The sequence below is a fragment of the Cynocephalus volans genome, chromosome 12, assembly GCF_027409185.1.
Source record: "Cynocephalus volans isolate mCynVol1 chromosome 12, mCynVol1.pri, whole genome shotgun sequence".
Taxonomy (NCBI): Eukaryota; Metazoa; Chordata; class Mammalia; order Dermoptera; family Cynocephalidae; genus Cynocephalus; species Cynocephalus volans.
The window spans coordinates 94,248,382-94,271,688 of NC_084471.1; the positions used below are offsets into that span (position 1 = coordinate 94,248,382).

Below are 23,307 nucleotides of genomic sequence, written 5' to 3' on the forward strand. Positions count from 1 at the left end.
CAGAAAAATGATGTCCAAACAATGTGAGAATATCAGCAAAGGTATAAACATATTATATTAAAAAAACAGAAATTTTGGAGGTAAAGAATATAATAATTGAATTGATAAATTCACTAGGGGGATTCCAAGGTAGATGATACAGCAGAAGGAATAATCAGTGAACTTGAATATAGGTAGATAGGTCATTCAAAATTATCCAGTCAAAGGAATAAAAAAAAAGCCTAAGGACATATCGGACACCATCAAGCAGGCCAGGCCAATATGGGATTTTCAGAAAGATAAAAGAAGAAAAAATAAATAAATAAAGGACAGAAAGTGTATTTAGTATTTGAAGAAATAATGACCAAGAACTTCCCAAGTCTTTGGAAGAAAATGTATATCTAGATTTAGGAATCATAGTGGATCCCAACTATGATGACCCCAAATAATACAAAACAGAGAAACATTATAATTCAATTATCATAAGTCAAAAACAAAGATAGAGAACACATATAGGGAACTTCCATAAAATTATCAGATAATTTTTTTCAGCAGAAACCATGTAATCCAGAAATGAATGGGATGATATATTCAAAATGCTGAAAGAAAAAATCAAAACAAAACAAAACATGCCAATCAAGAATATCATATTCTGCAAAACTGCCTTTTAAAAATGAAAGACAAATACTTTCCAAGATAAACAAAAGTTGAGGGAGTTCATCAACACTAGACATACCTTACAAGAAATGCTAAACAGAGTCCTTCAAGTTGAGATAAAAGGACAGTACACACAAAGTTCACTGTTAAAGGTAAATATATAGAAAAATGCAGAACACTGTAATGGTGGTACATAAAACACTTTTAACTCTGGTACAGAATTTAGAAGATGAAAGTATAAAAAAACTATAACAATACGTTAATGCATGTATAACATACAAAGATGTCATTTGTGACATTATTACCATAAAGTGTGTGTAGGGAGAAGTAAAAGTAAAGAGTTTTTGTATGTGATTGAAGTTAAATTATCAGCTTAAAACTGATTGTTATAATGTTTCATGTAAGCTGCATGAAAATACATATAGAAGATACACAAAAGAAAATAAGAATGAAATCAAAGCATGTCACTGCAAAAAAAAAAAATCAATGAACACAAAGAAATACTGCAACATGGAAAAAGAGGGACAAAGAAGCTACAAGAAAGACAGAAAACAATTAACAAAATGGCCACAGTAAGTTCTTTCCTATCATTACTTTACACGTAAATGAATTAAACTCCCCAGTCAAAAGACAGCATGGTTGAATTAATAAAAAATATAAGATCCAACTATATGCTATCTATAAGAGACTCACTTTAGATATAAGAACACACAGGGGCCAAAAGTAAAAGATAGAAAAAGATATTTTATGCAAACAGTAACCAAAAGAAAGCATGGATGGCCGTATTCATATTGGCAAAGCAGACATTAAGTGAAAAGCTGTAACAAGAGACAAAGAAAGGTGTTACATAATAATAAAAAGGCAATTGACCAGGAGGATATAACAATTATAAATATATATGCACCCAACATCAGAACACCCAAATATACAAAACAAACATCAAGAGAATTGAAGGAAGAAATAGAGAGCAACACAAAAATGCTAGATTTCAATAATCCACTTTCAATAGTTAGTAAAACAACCAGACAGATGATAAGGAAACAGAGAACTTGAACAACACTATAGACCAAATGGACCTAACAGACACATACAGACTATTTTACCCAGAGAAGCAGAATACATAGTCTTCTCAAACACACATGGAACATCCTCCAGGATAAATGAATGTTAAGTCACCAAACAAGTCTTAACAAATCTAAGAAGATTGAATCATACCAAGTTGCTTTAATGATGACAATGGAATGAAATTTGAAATCAGTAGTAGAAGGAAAACTGGAAAATTCACAATTAGGTGGAAATCAAACAACATGCTCCTGAACAACAAAAGAGAAAAGAAGAAATCCAAAGGGAAATTACAAAATACCTCAGATGTGGCAGTGCTCACAGCTCAAGAAGAGCATCTTGCCCAGGAGCAGTGGCTGCCATTGAGACTCACCTGAAGTGGGTGTCCCCCTTAGTCTCCCAGCACTCCCAGGCTACCATGCCTATGCCTGGTCAGCTTGCTTACTTGTCCTCCTTCCCAGTAGCTGACTGCACCATGGCACTGGCACTAGTGGCATTGGCAGCAGCTGAGCCAAACTATAGCAGCTGGCACGAACATTTACGGGATAATGAAGAGCCTGGAGTACCTGAACAGGCTTCAGGTGATGCTCCTTTACTGTACAGCAGCATGTTTTTGGCAGAGGGTGCAAGATATTTGAGTAGAATGATGAGTATGGGTTTCCAAAGCCCCCATCTTACAATGTGGCTACAGCACTTCCCAGTTATGATGAAGCTGAGAAAACCAAGGCTCAAGCTACTATCCCTTTTGTTCCTGGAAGAGATGAGGATTTTTTGGGTCGGGATGATTTTAATGATCCCGACTAGCTGAGGATAGGGAATGATGAGATTTTCATGTTAACTTTTTTCATGGCATTCTTCTTAACTGGATTGGTTTTTTCTTGTCATTTTGCCTGTTGATCTCTCTATAATTAAATGGATTCCAACTGTCAGGTTTCCCACCTATTTCCCTGGATACTTTGCTGGTCAGTACTGGTGTAGCAGGATGAACTGAATGCTGTGTTGGGGGTCTATGACAATACTCATGAATTATTTGAGGTCTTGGGGCTGAAATGATCTTAAACTATTCTCAAATGTTAAATGGGTAAGAAACTCAGCTTGCTGGCATGCAGCCAAGTACAGGATGGAAGTGCCTAGTGGGCCACTTTTGATAAACAGAACTGGCAAATGTTAGTTTGACAAACAAATTAAGCCCAAAGTTAGCAGAAGGAAGAGAACAGTAAAGAATAAGCAGAAATAAATAGTGAATAGAAAAACTATAGAAAAATCAGTGAAACTCAGTTGGTTTATTGAAAAGAGTAACAAAGTAGCAAAATCTTAGCTACACTAAGAAAAAAGAGAAAAGACTTAAAATCAGAACTGAAAGAGGAGACATTATAATCGATGTCACAGAAATAAAAAGGATGATAATAGATTTCTATGAGTAATCATACACTAATGAATTGAACCTAGAAGAAACGGATAAATCCCTAGAAACAGACACCCTTTTAAGACTTAATCATGAAGAAATAGAATATCTGAAATTGAATTAGGAATCAAAAACCTTGTAACAAAGAAAAGCCTAGTACCAGATACCTTCACTAGATAATTCTGTCAAACATTTAAAGAATTATCACTAAATCTTCTCAAATTCTTCCAAGTAATTGAAGAGAAAGGAACCCTTCCAAACTCATTTTATGAGGACATTACTCTCATACCAAAGCCCCCCCCAAAAATAAATATTATGAGAAAAGAGAGCTAGAGACCAATCTCCCTGATGGCAAAACATGCAAAAATCCTTAACAAAATACTAGCAAGCCAAATTTAACAGCATAGTAAAAGGATAATACACCAAGACCAAGTAGGATTTATCTTTGGATGCAAGGATGATTCAAAATACAAAAAGCAATCAATGTGATACACATTAACACAACAAAGAATAACAGTTGCATAACCATCATAATAGATGTAGAAAAAGCATTTCACACAATCCAACATCCTTTTGTGATAAACACACACAACACACTAGGAGTAAAGGAAGATTACCTCAACATAATAAAAGTCATATAAGAAAAGTGCACAGCTAACAAGATATTCAAAGGTGAAAACTTGAAAGCTTTCACTAAGATCAGGAACAAGAAAAGCATGCCCTCTTTTGCTACTTCTAATCAACATAGTACTGAAAGTTGTAGACAGAACAATTAGGCAAGAAAAATACATAAAACACATCTAAATCAGAAAGGAAGAAGTAAAATTATCTCTGTTTGCAGACAACATGATCATGTATGTAGGAATATCTAAAGATTCCATAAAATAATTGTTAGAGCTAATAAACAAACCAGCAATGTTGCAGGATATAAACCAGCATACAAAAATAGTAGCATTTTATACACTAAGAATAAGCAATTCTAAAAGGAAATTAAGAAAAAATTCCATTTAAAAGAGCATCAAAAATAATGAAATATTTAAGAATAAACTTAACCAAAGAGAAGAAAAAACTTGTACACTGAAAACTACAAAACATTTCTGAAAAAAATTAAAGAAACCAATAAATGGAAAGATATCCCATAATCACAGATTGGAAGACTTAATATCATTAAAATGTTTGTACTATTGTAAGCAATCTTATATTCAATGCAATCCCTATCAAAATCCCAATACATTTTTTCAGAAATAGAAAAAATTTCTAAAATTCATATGGAATCATAAAAGACCCTGAAAAGCCAAAACAATCTTGAATAATAATAATAATAATAATAAAAAAACAGAACTGGAGGCCTCACATTTTCTGACTTTAAAACATATTACAAAGCTACAGTAATCAAAACAGTATGGCAGTGGCATAAATATAGACATATAGACCAATGGAACAGAATAAACCGATGCATATATGGTTGAGTGATCTTTAACAAGGGTGCCAAGAGTGAACAACAGGGAAAGGATAGTCTCTTTTATAAATGGCGTTGGGAAAATTCAATATCCACATGCAAAATAATGAAATTGATTCTTATCTTACACCATATAAAAAAAACCAACAAACCTCAAAATGAATGAAAGACTTAAACATAAGACCTGAAATTGTAAAAGTCCTAGAAGAAAACTTCGGAGGATAGCTTCATAAGATTGATCTTGGCAGTGATTTTTTGGACATGACACCAACAGCACAGGCAACAAAAGCAGAAATAAAAAATGGAGCCACATCAAACTAAAAACCTTTCATACAGCAAAATTAACAGTTAATAGAGTGAAAGGGAAAGCTATGAAATGAGAAAAAATATACTGTAGACTATATATATCTGATAATGGGCTAATTTATCAAAAATATAAGGAACTCCTACAACTCAGTAACAAAAATACAAATAACCCAGTTAAAAAATGGGCAAAGCATTTAAATAGACATTTCTCTAAAGAGTAAATACAAATGGCCAACATGTATATGAATAGGTGCTCAACATCACCAAACATCAGGGAAATACAAATGGAAACCACATGAGATATCACATCATATGTGTTGGGATGACCAGTATAAAAACAAAACAAAACAGATAATAATAAATGCTGGTCAGGATGTGGAGAAACTGGAACCTTTGTGCACTGTTAGTGCAAATGTAAAATGATGCAGCTGCTATAGAAAACAGTATGGGGGTTCTTTACAAATTTTAAAACAGAACTAGCATGTGATCCAGCAATCCCACTCTTATTTATTTATCCAAAAGAATTGAAAACAGAATCTTAAATAGCTATCTGCACTTCCATCCATGTTTATTTCAACATTGTTCACAGTAGCAAAGAGGTGGAAACAACCCAAATGTCCATCAATGGATGAAGAAAGAAAATGCAAAATATCATTCAGCCTTGAAAAAGAAGCAAATCTGTCATATATTACAAATGGATGAATCTTAAGAACATTTTGCTAAATGAAATTAGCCAATCACAGAAGGGCAAATACTGTATATGACATTCATATGAGATATCTAAAGCAGTCAAATTCATAGAACAGGAAGTAGAATGTATGTCAGCAGGGACTGGGGGATAGGAAAGTAGGGAGTTGCTTAGTAAAGGGTATAGAGTTTCAGCCATGCAAGACGTAAAAGTTGTATAGATATCCTGTATAATGATGCATATATAGTTAACAATACTGTACTTTACAATCAACAATTTGTTATTAGGTTATATTTCATGTTATGTATTTTTCAACACAATGAAAAGGCCAGAAAAGAAGAAATAATATGCTAATGTTGTGGGGAAAAATGAACATTGTGCAGAAAAGTGAAAAAAAAATTATGAGTAAAATTGTTTAGGACTAAATTATTGCATGAATCTCTAATGTGAAACTCAGTAGTGGAGCCAAAATTTCAAACAACATCTATTCACTTTACAGGTCTAAGTTTAATGAGAATTTATGTGCTCTAGATTTTTAAATGTTTAATGAACTTATAGAATAACTAACAATAGTTCTGATATTTCAGGGCAGTTCTGGAAAGCACATATTATGATTGAATATTTTTATTTTAAGTATAAAACATGTTTGTAAATGGTAGCTGACTAGCTTCCGAACATTTAACACCCATGCACATACACACCTCTTGCCAAAACTGGTGTCTTTAATTATTATGTCCCCTACTGCTAAGAGATTTTGTAAAGAGACATAATAAGCAAAGAGCAACATTTGTTTAAAATACAATAGAAATACTCTGCACATAGTAAATTTTCCAACACAGTATCTAAACAAACAAATGGGTCATGAAAATAAAATATTCTTAACATTTTCAGATATATTTACTTTTCTTTAGTTTTTATAGCTTCCAACTCTTCATCTTCTGATGGCCCTTGCCATCAATTTGATATGACATGATAAATAGAACAAAAGATATGAATATCAACTATAGTAACTATGTGAGGATAAAGTACACCATTGTGGTAAACAGAAGGGACTTAGGAGTTAGATTACAACTGGAAATTTACACATCCAGCCTTGATTTACTAGTTTTAAAACTGTGGGAAAGTTATATAACTTTTCCATGTATTAATTTCATCATCTGCCTAATTATAGCATGATGGTGCTACTGTGTTACTGGAGATAGGATTAAATAAATAACACAGGTAAAGCATTTGGCCCAGTGCATAGACTGTGCTCAGTTGATGGCAAGTATTATGATGAGGACAGGGAGCAAAGGATCTAGAATTTGCTCTTCTTCCAGAATGCTGTTGATTTTTATTCTTCCTCATTATTTTCAATTTTTATAAGTTGGGGAGGAAAAAAAAAGAGGCCTAGGAGAAATGATGACATGCTTACCACCTTAATTTTCAGTCTCTTTTTATTTCTAAAATGTGCATTGAAGACTATATATAATCCCTTTAGGAATAGCTTTGGCTGTATTCCATATGTTTTATTATATATTTTTACTATCTCTAAATTCTTTGATTCATGAATTTTTAAAATTATATATTTGAATTTATAAATATGTTTATTTATATATTTTTTGATATTGATTTTTAAGTTGCACTGCAGAAAGTGGATAAGATTTATATTATATAGGGTATTTGAAATTTGTTTAGACTTTTTCCTTTAGGATTGTTTTTGGCCACCTCAAATAAATGTTCAATGCATGTTTGAGAAGAATCTGTAATTCCAAATTATTTCTGTAGGGCACAATATTGGATCAATTGTTAATTGTATTGGCTTATTCTTCTATATTCTTCCCAATTATTCTCAAAAATATATCTATTCCTGAGACAGGAATGTTGAGATTACTTACTATTATACAGTAGCCTGATAAATCTCTCCTTGAATTTCTGTCAGCTTTTTTACTTTGCATCTTCTGAAGAAATGAATATTTTAATGCCATGTAGCTACTTTATATTTAATAATGCTTTATGATTCAGAGTCTACATACCAGCATTTGGTTGGTATGTGCACAGTATCTATGGTGAGATATATCGTGCCTGTCTTCCACACATTCCTTAATGATGATCCAAGGTTATAAATGAGACTTTAGTGACACGAATGGGAAACATACACTGTATACATGTGCCTTTTGATGGCAAAGGCTACGGGACAAGAAGTCTTTATTTGCCATTCAAGCTTTCTGCATGAAAAAGGCATTCCTTGATGAGAAAGAATTTCAACTTGCTCATGTGCACCCAGTTTCTCAAAATTAAAAATACTGTTAAGTAATTTTTGCATAGATACATTTTATTACATAATATGCATTACTGTACACATTACGTATTTATGAACCATTATTTTATTTTTTTATTTTTTTTATGAACCATTATTTTTGCATTGTATTTATCAAACCATGTTAGTGTACTTTATGAGTGATTTAGGGATTTTCAAAAATAATTTTCAGTGTCTTCTTAATATAACCTCCTCCTAAGATGTGATTCTACTGTACTCATTATTAATTACTACTAACAGTAATTTTAAAAATTCTCTAGTCAACCACTCTGCCACTGCTGCTAACTGCTCTGTACTACTTTCACTGATGCTAGCCCCACCGTCCTTAGGCCCTCAGCTCTGTACCTCTTATGGTATTATCATTTTTGCTTTCTTAAAACATCTCCTGGCCTACCCTCCTTTACTGTCATCACCTCTTCACAGTTTCCAGCTCTGCTTATATTTTTGTCCTTGGTAATACCCGTGACATGGACTAAGTACTCCTGCTCTCCAAACCCCAAGTAGCAATCCACAAACCAAGTCTGACTCACTCCTCTGTTCAAGGGAGTTTATTCAAACGCTTTCAGCAAATTTTTATTGAGCACCTACTGTATCTAGGAAATATTTTTGGTACTAGAGATTAAAAAAGTATATAGTCCTACACATAAATGTGCATAGTCATATGGACATCGTAAAAGATGATTGGGGGAGAAGTAATAATGAGCAATTATTAAGATAATGAGCATCATGCAATATATACACAAAAAGACAAATTTATCCCATCTTTGAGTGAGATAAAGGCACTTTCCATCCATGGAGAGGATAAAGTTAAAAAAATTCTGTTCTATAACACAAGAAATTCAGATTACATACAAAGGGGCTCTTAATCACTGTAATGAATCATGGAAAGAATTTTCTTAATAAACTTAAACTAAGTAGGATACATTCTCATTTACCTTTGACAGACTGAGTGGGGTCTTCCCTGAAGGCAGAGTCGTGGAGTAGATAATTCAGTTTCATATACTCTGACTTGACAGTAGAAGCTTCACCAGCTATTTTTTATTCTAGAGTTCTATACTTTAATTAAGTACCTTAATAAATCAGTTTTAATCACTGCCATTAAATCTAGTCCTTATGACTAGAATTATAGAGGAATTTGTCACTTTATTATTTTTTCCCCTTAGTTTGTCAGCACTTATGATTCTGGAGGCATCTCCAGTTTATTCTTTCATATTTCTTCCCAGGTGTGCTAGCCCAATCCAGGATGACCTCCAATGATCCTGCCTCCTGAGATTAAACCCTTTCTTATGTGTACCAATATGGCAGAAGCAATGGTATATCACTTCCAAGATTAGGTTACAAAAGATTTCCTTTCTGTCTCTGACACTACCTTGTTCATGAACTCTCTCTCTTCCCCTTGGATCATCTGCTTTGGAGAAGACAATTACCATGTCTTGAGGACACACTCATAGACAACACTGTGGCAAGGAATTGAGGTCTCCAGACCTACACATCGTGAGGAACTGAGACTTACCAGCAACCATGCAAATGAGCTTGAAAATGAATTCTACAGCCCCAGTGAACTTTGAGATGATTGTGAGATAATCAATGTCGGTTGTGCAAAGTGCTAAGATTTGGGGTAATTTGTTATGTAGCAATAGATAATTTATATACTAGTTCCCTAGGAAAAACTATAATAAGGATACAATTTGTAGCCAGGCCTCTTCCCACAGAATTTATAAGGCTGACTGGTCTATGGATTCTTTAAACGAGGAATTGCTGTTTCTTTCCCTCTGTTTCCAGCCCTGGCTTTATGGTTTGTTCCTCTAATAAATGGCAGGAATAATTTTGTTCCTCTCTGAACGCTCTCATTTATTCATTGGCTATAGGAACTTTTTCAGAAAAGCATTATTTTATACTCTATAATTATATACACAAATGTACATATCTACCTCTATGTAGCAATGTTAAAAAAGGCTCTTACTATTTCTACTCAGCCTATAGGTATTATGAAGAGAAAGACAAAGAAGAAGAGTTGGTTAGACAGATTATACATACACTAATACAGACTTTATTTTCAATCCACACATGCATTTTACATTTATACACACACATATATATTTATACATTATATATACATATCCTTATCTATCTATATATAGACACCCAGATATACATGTATACTGTATACATATAGCTTTATCAGTATTTATCTGGATATAGAGATTTTCCATGTGAATTAAAATTAAGAAGTATATATTGATGGTTAAAAATTATAAGAAAATTTCTTATGATGTTATACATCAGCCCCTTAAAATTCTTCAAAAGAGAAAAGAGCATAAAGGTAACATTTCATGGATTCTAAATATGTGTGTGTGTGTGTGTAGATAGTCTTTTTTATATACATAGGTACAATTCTCTTTTTAATTGACTCTATAAATATTTGTACAGTTTATTTATTTGCAAAAAAATACAGCCTAAGAAAAAATTACCTATCTTTTACCAAAATTGTTTCTTTTAGCTTTTCTTTGAGATGCCAAATGCAGTAGTACAATAAATCCATTAACAAATTACTGCTCTCTTATCAACTTCAATTAATTTAATCAGTATTCCCTTATAGACGTAATCCATAAGGAATTTAAATCTTTTACATAATATTACTCTATGATATTTAAGAAAATGCTATATAATAAAGTCAATATCTGGTGATATTCCATGCATAATTGTGGTTCATTTCTATTGTGACTCGAATAAATCTCAGCTAATTCTTACTTTATCAAGGTACTAATCTCACCAAATATCTACCACTCACAACCTGATGGGGATCAGAGTGACTTTTTTTCTATTTTTAAATATTCTTTATCTTTCTGTATGTGTATGTGCTCTCTGTCTCTGCTCTCCTAATTGGCATTAGTCATTTAAACCCATGCATGAAAAAGAAAATTTTAGGGCCTCCACTTAGTAGCATGAGTTTTATTTTTTTCTATTTACATGGTGATATATTGACAATAGCAATTGTTTATAATTTCGAGAATGAAAGAACAGAGAAAATAAATACCTACTGGGAATCTGAACTTTTAAAACGTGATTTTAAGAATCAAGATAAATCTATGCTGATTAATTTTCAAAATTTTATGAAATATTTTCTCCTGCAAATAATAAGACCAATTATACTCACATTAGAAACTATGTAAAACTTAATTAAACCTTTTGTGAAAAATAACCCCCCACTCACCTGTGCACCCAGGTCTCTGGTATGTTGTGTGCTGCATACACTGTGAAGCTAAGGTGGGAATGGAGCCCAGGATTTAGACAGGAGATGCTTCTAGGTGTATCTACAGGCTGAAAATCTGCATAAAAGCTAGTACAATAGATGTCAATTAGCTGGTAGATAGACTTGGATAGCTCAGTTGCCACTTTCTCTATCAAGCCTGGGGAGAGGGATAGATAGAGATCAGGTCATCTGCGAAGAGGCATATTTATCATAAACCATCAACAATTACAGCTTTGAAATTTCTTATAATAAAATTTAAATAAAATGTAATTAAAATGACCCTTTCCCAACTGAAGCCAATTAGCCATCTGTGCCTCTGAATGCAGACTGATTTAGTTACTAGTAGATTAAATATCAACAAGCTTTCTTACTTCAGCAGTAGAAATTTTGGAAGCATGGCTTTTACATCACAAATTAGAACTTTTTGATTATTACCCTGTCATTCTGATCAACTGTACTTCGCAATACTTTTTGTTCTAGTTTCTGATTGTTTAGAATTAATTTCCAGACAAGAAAAATGTTTTCTACATGGCTTATAAATACTTCACACAAATCATATCTAAAGAATTAATCATAATAAATTTGATTATGTGATGACGTTTACCATTAAATGGACATTAACCATACACATTGTGCTGATATAAAACGAATGATACCAGTACATGGCTGAGATTTGAAACAAAGTTGAAATGAAGGATTTATGATGTTTACTAAATCTCTTCAAAACCAAAGTCTTCCTTGAGTTTTACCATTAGTTAATTAAAAGGAGTCTATTTATTATTCCTAAAAGTGACTTGTAATGAGAGAAGAAAATTGAAGAAAAATGACTAGGTATAGGGGCTAATTATTTTCCCCTGGTCGCTGAGGAGATATTGAGAGGACAAGTTAGCACACTATTAGAAATTATGTTCATAAGGTCTGCTGTCATATGATTCTAACAGGAGCTGAATCAAATCACTTAGCACAGGTGTCTGTTCAAACACATGCACTTCCTCACAAGCTGTTTCTGAAACATAAACTGCTTTTTGGCTTCCAGTTGTTTTGAGAAGAAAATCTTACAAAGAACTAGCTTTTTTCTTGGATAACCTTCAGTGTTCCAGTTCTCAGGAATTTGGATCTCCCACAGCTCTGTTCATAATGAAATGTTTTTTTGTGATTGTTTAACACATGCCTATTATTCACTTAGTTATTCATAAATTTGTATACAATTTATACTATAGACAAATTTTACTTATTTGCTGTGTTTCTTAAATTGTGCCCCTTGTTGAAACAGCCTCAGGGGACAAACAGAGTCAAGGAGCTCTAATTAAAATTCTCTGAGAAATCAGCAGTAGCGATTAATGAAGCAGAAGAAAAAAGCAGCATGAAAATAGTCTTAAAAAGGGCCTCTTCAAAGTCTGGAGGTCAATCAACAAGATTCTCCTGAACAACAGGAGGCAGGAAATTAGAAATTTACAGAACCATCTTGTTTCCCAGTCCCCAAATTGTATTGTTGGTACTCTGAAGCGGGAAGCACAAACTTCTTGTCAATAATTCTCATCTTTGGGCAAATGTGCAAATGAATGCACATCTAAAATAAATCATCAAGTTGTATTAGAAATTGTATTAATTCAAGGACTCACACATATTTTGAGAGTACTTTAACTATTTGGAGAATTGCTCAAAACCTTCTCCTTACATTTTGTGCAAAAGCAGTTCTTGGTTATAATCTGTTTTTTTTTGTGGATGTATAGAAACATGTGTTGATGCATTATGCTTTACTTCCAGAACTCTGGATAAAAAGTGCATTTCCAATAACATCATCAAAATGTATTAAGAACTCAAGACACTGGGCTTGGTGGTGAAATATGGTACAATAATGTTTATCTTATTCTGGGAAAAGAGTTATAGTATCATGGAATAAAGAAGCAACAACAATGTATATGCAACTAAAACATTAATTAGGATCCGTCATGATTTTCCAAAGAATACAAGTCTCTGGAAACATTCCTGGTCAATTTTGTGGGATCTCATATTCCAATCCCCTGAGAAACATGGGGAGAGGAGACCTCATGACAACTTTCCTCATAGAAAGAAACAGAGGGCCAGCTGCACGTACGCGTGCCTGCAGCCTGTCCACTCCATGCCACCGCTTGGATTCTGTGTTAGTAATACTGTTAGGGTGTGTTCACCCCTTCCCTTCCTCTGTGGTGCTCTGGAATTTTATGAATATCTGGAACAGGGATTTTCGCACTAGCACAGGCTCTTTTCTCCATATCCTCTGCCACTCCATTTTCTGTGATGTGAGGTGGGGGAGTTCCTTCAATATAATTGAATGTCTTCTTTTGAGTGGTGGGCATTAGGGTTCAGAGAATATTCCTCTGTACATAACTCTTTACTGAAATGATTAAGTCTGTGGAAGGCAAGTAGAAGTTTTCATTTGCTTTCCACTCTCACCTCTGAATCCAAGGGGCTTAGCTGAGCATCTGTGAGTCAGACAGATTCTTTGAAGATACTCAGCGTATTTCTATACCAAACACCATATGCCTGTGCAAACAAGAACAACCTTGACCACCTCCTGCATATCAAATACTGTCATAGTTTTTATGTATATCAGGAAAATTGAGGATCAAAGAGTTTAGTCTAGGATCATAGAATTAAAGAGTGGCAGAGTTGAGATTTAAAACCCGTTCTGCCTGATTCTGAAAGTCAGACCACATGATCACACACCCACTGTTTTCTATAGAAACAAAGTCCTCCTGAGTCCTGCAGTTTTATAGGCCCAAAACATGAACACTGATTATTCCAGAGCTTAATCCTCCTACCTGTTATGTAGCTTGGCCTCTTAAAACAGGGCTTGAATTTAATTTTTAAATTAGTGACTATGGAGACAGACATTTGCTACTTTTCTGATTTTTCTTATATCAAAATATAATTAGGTAAATATAATTGGTAACATTTTGCAGTGTCCTGGAATGGTTATATTTTCAGTCTTCTTTTAATTTTTACAGATCTCTTGACTTTTCTCATTTAAAAAAAATCAGGCTAAAAGTTTAGAGTGTGGGTTTTTATTTCCTCGCAGAATAATCACTTCCATTAGTAAAAACCATTTTTCCCCTTCAAAAACTATTTTGGGTGTGTGTGTGTGTGCGCGCATGCACGTGTGTGTGTGTTCAAACAGTATTTGCATGAGAAATTGAAAATATTACTTTGGATTCTACAACTTAAGTTTTTTTTCTTTTCTTTTATTTAATTTTAAACATTTGAATAATGAGTGTTTTACCTTTTGCTGAAGTCTCTGAATTTTGATTAAGATTCTGAAAAAAAGGGGTGCAAAAACATACTTGTCATTCAGACAACAAATTCAGAAAATGATCAAACCAGTAACACCCAAAGTCTAAACGTTAAAATTTCTCTCTCTGGCATGATAAAAAGGCAAACTATTAATTGGTATTATGTATTAATGTTGCTTATTAAACAGAACAAATCTTAATTCTACAAAAAGAAAAGCCTTCTAAGCATTGTAATGAACAATGTAAGTTATTTGATTTTTAAAAATGAAATTGCTAGAGTAGGCTCAGCCTTTTCAGTATTATTAGGGCAGCTCTAATGAAATTATAACAGCTCAACCCCCTCTTCTACGACAGTGACTAATCTTTTGATATAAGTGCATTTCTAAATCTCCATTTAATGTGTGTGGCTCTTATTATTTGCAGCCATTCAGGTGCAAGCTTTGGGCAGCACTGAGGGCTGGAATGAAGTGGACAAAATTATACAGATTCACAATATAGTTTTTTTTCTTTCCATTTAAGGAATTAAATAAAAATAAACAAACTGATAGTCAAACACTTGAGAAAAAGAATATACCTTGAATTACAACCTAAATAAAAAAATATAATCTTCAAATTGTATTATTTTGTTGCCATTTTCATTGTCATTTAAGTTCATGACCATAAATGTGGTGGCCTTATTTATTTGTTTATTCATTTTTATCTTTGCTGGAAGCCTAGAGTTTGGTGGTTTAGAATTTGCTAGTTATAGCTTCATTATCATAGAAACTATATAAGGTGATTCATAGATTCACTAAAAATAAGGTTTCAGCCCAAAAAGAAAATTCAATTTTCTAATAAAATCTGTTTTAGTTGGCACCTAATATTTTTTAATTTAAAAATTTTAAAAATTTAAAAAATTTAAAGATTTAAAAATTTTTGAAAATTAAAAATTTGTTTGCTTTTAGGAAATCCAATTAGTTAAAAGTCAGATTTCTCAAACAAATAAATCAGGGAATAATTATTTTCTTATAGCAAAGAACTTACTACAGAATTCATTTAAAGAGGGAAAATTTCTGTTATGTTTCAAATATAATCAAATTTATATACAACTTTTCACTTAGGAGTATCATTTACATGAACCTTCTCAGAAGCATTTCTCTTTTTAATCTGAGTATAATTTCAACCACTAGCCTTAACAACTACACATAAGATCTTCACCCATCCAAGTGGGCGAGACTATTAAAAACAGTAGCCTGACTTAGCTAGAATTCAATTTATTCAGAAATACAGACTTGTATTATCAAATTACCATGGCATCCACCTACATCACAAGTGAAAGACTGTATTTTTCACTTTGTGGTTCATTTATTGTGTAAGCATTTAAATGGAAATATATTATGTGCGCTTCTGGAATATAATTTGAAGGATAGAAAATTGTTTCCAGTGCTTGGTGGGAACATAGAACTGCATTGTGATATAACTCTTTATCTTGCCAAAGCTTACATTTAATAAATTCCTAACTACTTCCTTGTACGGCAGTAAATAGTCTTATGCAAGTTGACCAAAAATACAGCCACAAAAAAAAAAAGCTTGTTAAATTTCAGAGTTGGTTGGCAGAAGACCTGTATTTCTTTCCTTTTTTTAAAAAACAAATTAATTAATTTAATTTTTTTATTGTAGCACAGTTGGTTGTACATATCTTTGGGGTGCAGAGTTGAATATGAATAACTGTGTGCAATATGTGAATAACTGTGTGCAATATGTGATGCTCAAATCAGGATAGTTAGTATTTTCAGCATTATACAATGTAATCATTTTTTACAGCCTTTTACCAATTCCTCCCTTACTGCCCCTTACTGAAGTCATGTGGTATTTCTCTTTCTGTGCTTGGCTTATTTCACTTAACATGATTTCCTAATCTTAGGTTTATGGTGAGTGTATAGAATGAATTGTTTTGGCTTTGTTAACTGCTGGTGGTTACTGCACAAATTCTGTAAAATGTACTATTTGTGCAAACATTCTTACATAGGTAGGCTCATAATTCAAATAGGATGGAAAAAGATAAATAGAAAGTATGAGTGCAGATAATGTAGAATAAATACATAGTAGAGCCTGCTTAAAACAAGGCCATGGGCATATATTAAGTAAAACTTATAACTGTCAACTCTTCATTTCTATGCATAAAAATCACTTCAGTTTTATTAAAATACAAGATAAATAAATATTCAGTATTAAGAGTTAACAAGCTGCAAAGAAAAATTACACAAAATTCAGTGTTTATAAGTACGTAAGAGATGAGAAATGGAATAAGAGTTTTTCATGAGCATTTTAATTGTTCTTAGCCTTTCTAGAATATAATCAATATCTCCATGAAGGGTCCTTTTGGCTTCAGATATATTGAAGGTTTAACGTTTCTGAGAAAATTGTCATTTTTGTCCTTTTAGGGAGTTTCAGAAAATGAATAAACTTTGAAGAAAAAGCTTTTTAGGACCAGAAATACTCAACATTTTTTGCAGCTCTTCATCCTAAAATTATATTTTCATCATTCTTTGGTCAGTTGTTTGTCTCTACCAATGCACCAAGAGCTGGAAGTAAAAGTTGAAAAACAATGAAATAGTCTGAACAGGCAGGAAGACACATGTCCACATTCCCACATCTGGTCTCCTCCTCTGGCAACGGTTCATATTTGTCATGAGGCTGGCTGTAATCAATGGCCATGAGTTGATGGGGACCTACCTGCGCTTGTGTGAATTAAAGCCTGGTCATCTTGGCCTCATGGGGCAGATTCTCAGAAACTACCTCCAGCCATAATAATGACTCTCATTCAAGCTACGCTATCATCTGCACCTTTTATTACAATGATTTCCAATACGAACAAGTTCACTTCAAATTCTGTTTCACTTCTATTTTAGAGATAAGAAAAATTGAAACTCAGAGAAGCAAATTAATTTTCCAGAAGATGTTCAGCTAGAAACTGGTAGATTTTTAATTCAAATCACGTTTGCATCACCCCAAGCTTATTGCATTTTATTATCAGCTCTAAGTGCTCTTAATGTCTTCAAAATGTGATAATCTAAGAGAAATTAATTGTTTGTTGAAAGTTAATTCTACTACTCTGTTTTTCTGATTTAACTTCACCTGTTAGAAGGCTCTTCTTTAGCACCGAATAATTCCCAAGTTTTTACGTTCATGAAAATATTTATTTTCAAAACACACTGGTGGTATGCTTTTCAAGATGATGGTATAATTTTTTAACTCTGGCATGGAGTAGAAAAATATGATCAACTTAAATATGACCACATCAGATTTTCTACCTTGTTATCATTTGTGAAAAGCATAGATCTTAATGTTTACACACAGAAAGCAATTTTGAGGACTACATACTTATTCCATTTTCTTCTATAATTGGAGGGTAAAAGGGTAGGTGTTTCCCCATTAAGAAAAAATTAGGCAAATAAACATAAATCTGTCTTAGACATTGAATTTTGGGATTTATTGATTATATTATTTAAACTTTGATTTCTTCAGTGCTCTGTGTTTTTACTTTTTAATCAAGGTTTATCTTTGAAATATTTTGGTGGTGTGCCTCACGGCTCCTCAGAATCGTCACTGTCGCTGTTCATGTCATGCAAATAAGATATTTGAATTTCTGTATTTACTTTTACTCTCTAATCATACAAAACAAATTCTGATTAAAATAAGACATAGAGAGCCCAACATTAAGAAACTACAATGATATGATTGTCTATGTTTTAAATCAATCTTTCAAGACTGGTATATTCAAATTAATATAATCTCTGCGTTCTTTTCTGTAATTAAGAAATCCATGTACACACTCTCTCTTATGAAGTTTCACATATACTAGGACGTGTTTAGAGGCCTGGGTTTAAATCTGTTTTGCCACATATTGATCCTGTGTACACAAGCACTCTAAATGTCAGATTTTAATAATAAAATGAATATTGGAACACTTTATGGTATCACTGTGAGGATAAATTGAAATAAAATAAAAATTAAATTGAATGAAGTAATGTATATGTGAAACTATTCTGTATATTGCAATGTGCTAGTAAGTATTAATTACTATTATTATATATTTTGGCTTTATTACCTACTAAACTAATAACAAGATGAATGGATTTATTGTGACCAGATTTCCTAATATTCTTCTTGGGCGATAATCACAGTTACAATTCTACATCAGATTTCTGAGATTTTAAAAAAATCACATGATGCCTACTTTCATATAAACACATTCATCTAGGTAGAATTATAGGATTGATTTGTTTCACTTGGAAGTTATAGGGCAGTTACAAACTTTAAAGGTGTAAGAAATTTCTTTTTAATTTAATTAAATCTATTTGGCATAATAGAATCAAGCTACAGTTATCCCCAAATGATTGAAATATACTCTGCGTGCATGCAGACAGACAGACATGCACAAACAAATGCCCGCACATGCGCGCGCGCACGCACGCACGCACGCACGCACGCACGCACACACACACACACAGATACATAGTGGTTAGTCAGAGTCTTTTACTCTCCTCAATTAAATATTGAACTCTCGTTTAAAATAATTACTGTATAATAAATGAATATATTTACCTCTGCTTTCCTCTGAAGAATTAGATTTAGTTCATTTACTGCATCTGTAATTTGATTGGTTTCCACACACCCCAGAATACTGCATATTTTTTTAACTGCTTCAATAATGTTATCCACGTTTTGCTGTAGATGACAAAAGTCATATCTTATTGTTTATTGAAATCAAGAGGCCACTAATTTACCTTCAGACTTCCTCTCTGTCTGTGAAGAGGAAATGGACTAAAATGTGGTTGAAATGTGGTTATATGCACCCACACAAAAACAAAGTTTTCAAGATTCCAGTTATCCTGTAACTCAAGCCACAATTCACAGTGAGTACATTTTCAAAGGTAGGACTAATTTAACACTAACTTACTTACTCAACCTACTAATTTCATTCTAACTTAACATTACTGAGATAAAACAGGAGAGAAGAGAAGGGAGGGAGAGAAAGAAGGTGAAGGAAAGAGAGAAGAGGTGGAGAGAAAGAGAGAAACTCAGCTTAGACAAAGTCTGTGGTTTCTGCAAAATGCTTTGAAAACAAAGTCATAATGGCACATGTAGAGTTTCAGAATGCTTCTGTTTTTGGAGTCAGTGTACAGGACGGCAAACTTGCCAAAAACCAGATTCCCAGAGTTCAGAATAAACTTGGGACAACAAATTATGGTGTTGAACTGTTTTGTAATTACTTGATTGCACTGCCCTTTAAGCAACTGTTTCTGAAAAATCACTGATGACAAATGTAGTCTACAGTGATGAAAAATTCTTCTTAAAATCAAAATTGCCAGCTGCAGTTAAGATACACAGATTTTAAGGTTAATGTCCTAAGAGCTTTTCATTAGTTTTTCTATATCTCAGCTTTGCACATGTACTTAAATAGGCTTTCATTAAAAATATCTGCTCTAGTCTGACCTTATTCTTTTCCATGTATTTCCATTAAGTATGGTGATAAATCTCTCTTTCTTCTTTAATTCCATGCTAATCACTGTACAATATTTTTATATACCTTTTCTATATCATTAACAAGGTGGCCTTCCAAAACACGTCGTCATTGTCACCAGCACCACAATCACTCCAGTGGAGAATTAGAACAGTTTATATCAGGAAGAGATGAAAAATATTTATCCTTTTTTTTTCATACAGAGATATGGATTTACAGCACAGAAAGATTTTTAAGTCTACTTATTCTAGAGCATTTTCTTAACAAAACATTATCAATACGAAGACATGGCATGAGTTTTATATTAGTGAAATGCTGCTTTACCTGTTTCATGGAAAAAGAGTACTTTTTAATATGTTGCCAGTACTTCTGATACATGATTTTACAAACACTAAAAATTAATGACAGAAACCTAGGAAAAATAAGTAATGCTATAAAAGACAAAACAGAGATGACAAATGTCAATGAGTTTTTAATGAGCTAAAAGTAAGAAGAGGCAATTTAGTTGAGATACATGTTAAGTCTCTCAAAGATTAAAACAATACAACTACTCAACTATAACCCGGAGAAGAAAAATTTATGATTAATCCATATGGAAAAAAATCAGTTTTTTCATTTATATGTGAACTCAATATAAGTCAACATTGTTATGTGGCTACCAGAAGATCTCCTTCATTATTAAATTTAATCCAAAGACATACACTCTTTATGACTGGAAAGTTAAGGGTTCCACTACATTTTTGTGTAGTGTATAATTCAAACTATAGTTTGGGTACCATATTTAAGAATGGACTAGACAAATTGGATTTTCCCAAAGGACAGCAACCCCACTATTAATATATGATTAATGTATATTCAGAACATCATCGTGGACAGTATTTGCAGCTCTGTAGCCAGATTCCATGTGTTCGAATAACGGTTCTGCCTCTTTCTACCTGTGACCATCATCATAGTATTTAACTTCCAAGTGACTAGCTTACCTCTTTTGTAAAGTGAGAGCATTAATAAATAATTACAGGGCTGCTCTAAAGATCAAATGAGATAAAATATCAAAAAAAAAAAAATGCCTGGCAGACAATAAGGGCTAAATTTTACTGTTTAGTTAATTAATTTTTATCCTTTCACACAGATGTTTCCATTTATAAGCAAAATCAGACACTGTACATGCACATATAACTAATAAAATGAAAATTTAAATCATGAAAATTATGTGAGAGGTTCATGTTAAGTGCCATATTTATTTTTATTCACACATTCTAAGTAGATGCATTAACTTGTGAAAATCCATATTACTAAGTAAAATGAAAATTCTACATTCTAAATAGATACATGAATTTGTGAAAATCCGTAAATATTACTAAGTAAAGAGAAAATTCTGTGTTGAGTCACTAATTTGGGGGTAGCTAATATACTCAGTCTACTATTCTAGTCTTGCAGTACTTCTTATCTGGTCTATTTATCTCTTTTAGCCTTCACAAAAATTCTGAAAGATCAATATTATATTCATAATATTCATGAGATTGCTAGAATATGTTAAGGAAAATATTGCACTTATAAAATTAACTTGGTAATTAACTGGATGTGAGAACAAACAGAGAGGTTGGATTTAAGATGACTCCATAATTTCACATTTTGAAAACCAAGAATATAGGGTGCCGTTAATTATGGCAGAAACACAGACAAAATAGGAAGCTTTTTAGTAGTGTCATGATGTGTGTATTTTTTGATACACAGAGCTTGAGCTGCCCAGGGTAAATGCAGTGAGGTTCTAGCTTTAGCAACTGTTAGGCTGAAAAAACACAGACACACTTCACCCTTCACATGCATACACACATGCTTATGAATACTAGATGGATTATAAGAAAAAAATGTAATGCATAGCTTAGTCCAAAATGAAGCTAGGATAAATTTCTGGGTGACAGAAATTTAGAGGAAACTTCAAGCCTGAGCAGGTTCTCCAACATTGATGTTGCAATAGCCTGGGGAAAATATCAGAGTAGATTGAGGTCCTCAGGCTTAGGGACTGGAGTTTATTGCTCACATTGGGACAAGTGCTGAAATCTTAGGCCTAAATCAGTTGGTGGTTGTCGGCCTTAAAAACTAACGCCACCTTAAGTGACATTACAAGCGGCGCCATTATGGACCCACAAGGGCGTACTAACGTGGCAGCCTAAGATGGCACTGGGAGGAAGTAGGGTGGGAGTGTCTGCGGGAACCTTGCCTTAGCCCTTATTGGCCAAATACACGCTTCCGTGTTCGTGAACACTGCGTGATTGCAATAGCTAGGCATTGAGACAGGACGTTGGCTCTCATAACCTTTAAGCTGATTGGAGGATGTAAAAACCTCCCTTCCCCATATGCCTTTAAAAGCAAGTGCTTGTGTGATAATAAATGGAACTGCTGGACAGAACCCCCGCTGCGTCTGAGTGTCCTTTAACCGGGCTGGTTGGGGCCAGCGGCTGTGTTCACCTCTCTTCATCGCTCTCTTCCTCTGTATCCTCTCAATGGGGACCGGGGAAAGAGGAATCTGGGCAATCCACCCGCCCACCAGAAAGGACACCAAGGGAGAGACTGATAGCAAGGCAAGGGCTGTTCGGGTCAGCCGGTGACAGACCCAACAGGTGGTGGTAGGGGAAGGGGAAGAACTAGAGCTAAGAAACCTGAATAAATGCCAGACACTGGAAAGACTGCCTCCTACAAAGGATGGAAGAAGAAAAGCTATGCCTACTCACCAAGAGAACTTTTGAGAAAGTTTCTCTCCACCCAGGGTCTTTAAGTGAGGAAAATAGTTATCCCCTAAATTGAAACCCCAGCCTGTTATGTGTGGCTGTGGAGTATTAATTTATCTTACCTATAGAGGGAATTTATATTAAAAATTGCACTGGGCTACTGTGACTATTTTAGACCTAAGGAGAAGCAAATGAAAACCACTGTATAGAAACACTTTTCTAACTCCAAACCATGGAGTTTCTCCTAAAATATACATACATATACACATGCATGCACACATACACATATACAAACACACTCTGGTAGGAGGGAAATAATCAGACTAGAATTTATAAATCCTATAATGGTTGATCCACATTATGAGAAATTCTACAGACACAAAACACAGTAGGACTAGCACCCTCTTTCAAAAGACATCAAAGCTATATTTAGGCATCAGATGTGATACCTGGCTAATAATTTGAATATGATTGTCTAGAAAAAGAATATAGATAGAGGGAAAAAAATTGAAAGCTAGGTGTATAACATTTAAGAACATCTAATATTTTGATGATGGAGGAGAAAGTTTGGGTCACAGAGGGATCACACAGACTGCAGAGACATAGCCATAAGACTGCAGATTAATGGACATCTAAGTAAAGGTAGTTGATGGTACCAGGACATTTTAGCTTGGAAGAAAAGAACAAAAATG

At 33.5% G+C, this 23,307-nt stretch overlaps 1 protein-coding gene and 1 pseudogene across 1 annotated transcript in view; one reads left to right on the forward strand and one right to left on the reverse strand.

Annotated features, from left to right (window-relative positions):
- Positions 1–23,307, reverse strand: part of PIK3C2G (phosphatidylinositol-4-phosphate 3-kinase catalytic subunit type 2 gamma) — a 372,771-nt gene that overhangs the window by 262,106 nt on the left and 87,358 nt on the right. Inside the window, exons 11-13 of the mRNA XM_063075729.1 lie at positions 18,968–19,090; positions 14,371–14,404; positions 11,070–11,265 (exon numbers count right to left, since the gene is read on the reverse strand). Of these exons, the coding sequence (XP_062931799.1) occupies positions 11,070–11,265; positions 14,371–14,404; positions 18,968–19,090 (353 nt within the window). The remainder of the gene's footprint in view (positions 1–11,069; positions 11,266–14,370; positions 14,405–18,967; positions 19,091–23,307) is intronic.
- Positions 2,156–2,689, forward strand: LOC134360953 (NEDD4 family-interacting protein 1-like; annotated as a pseudogene).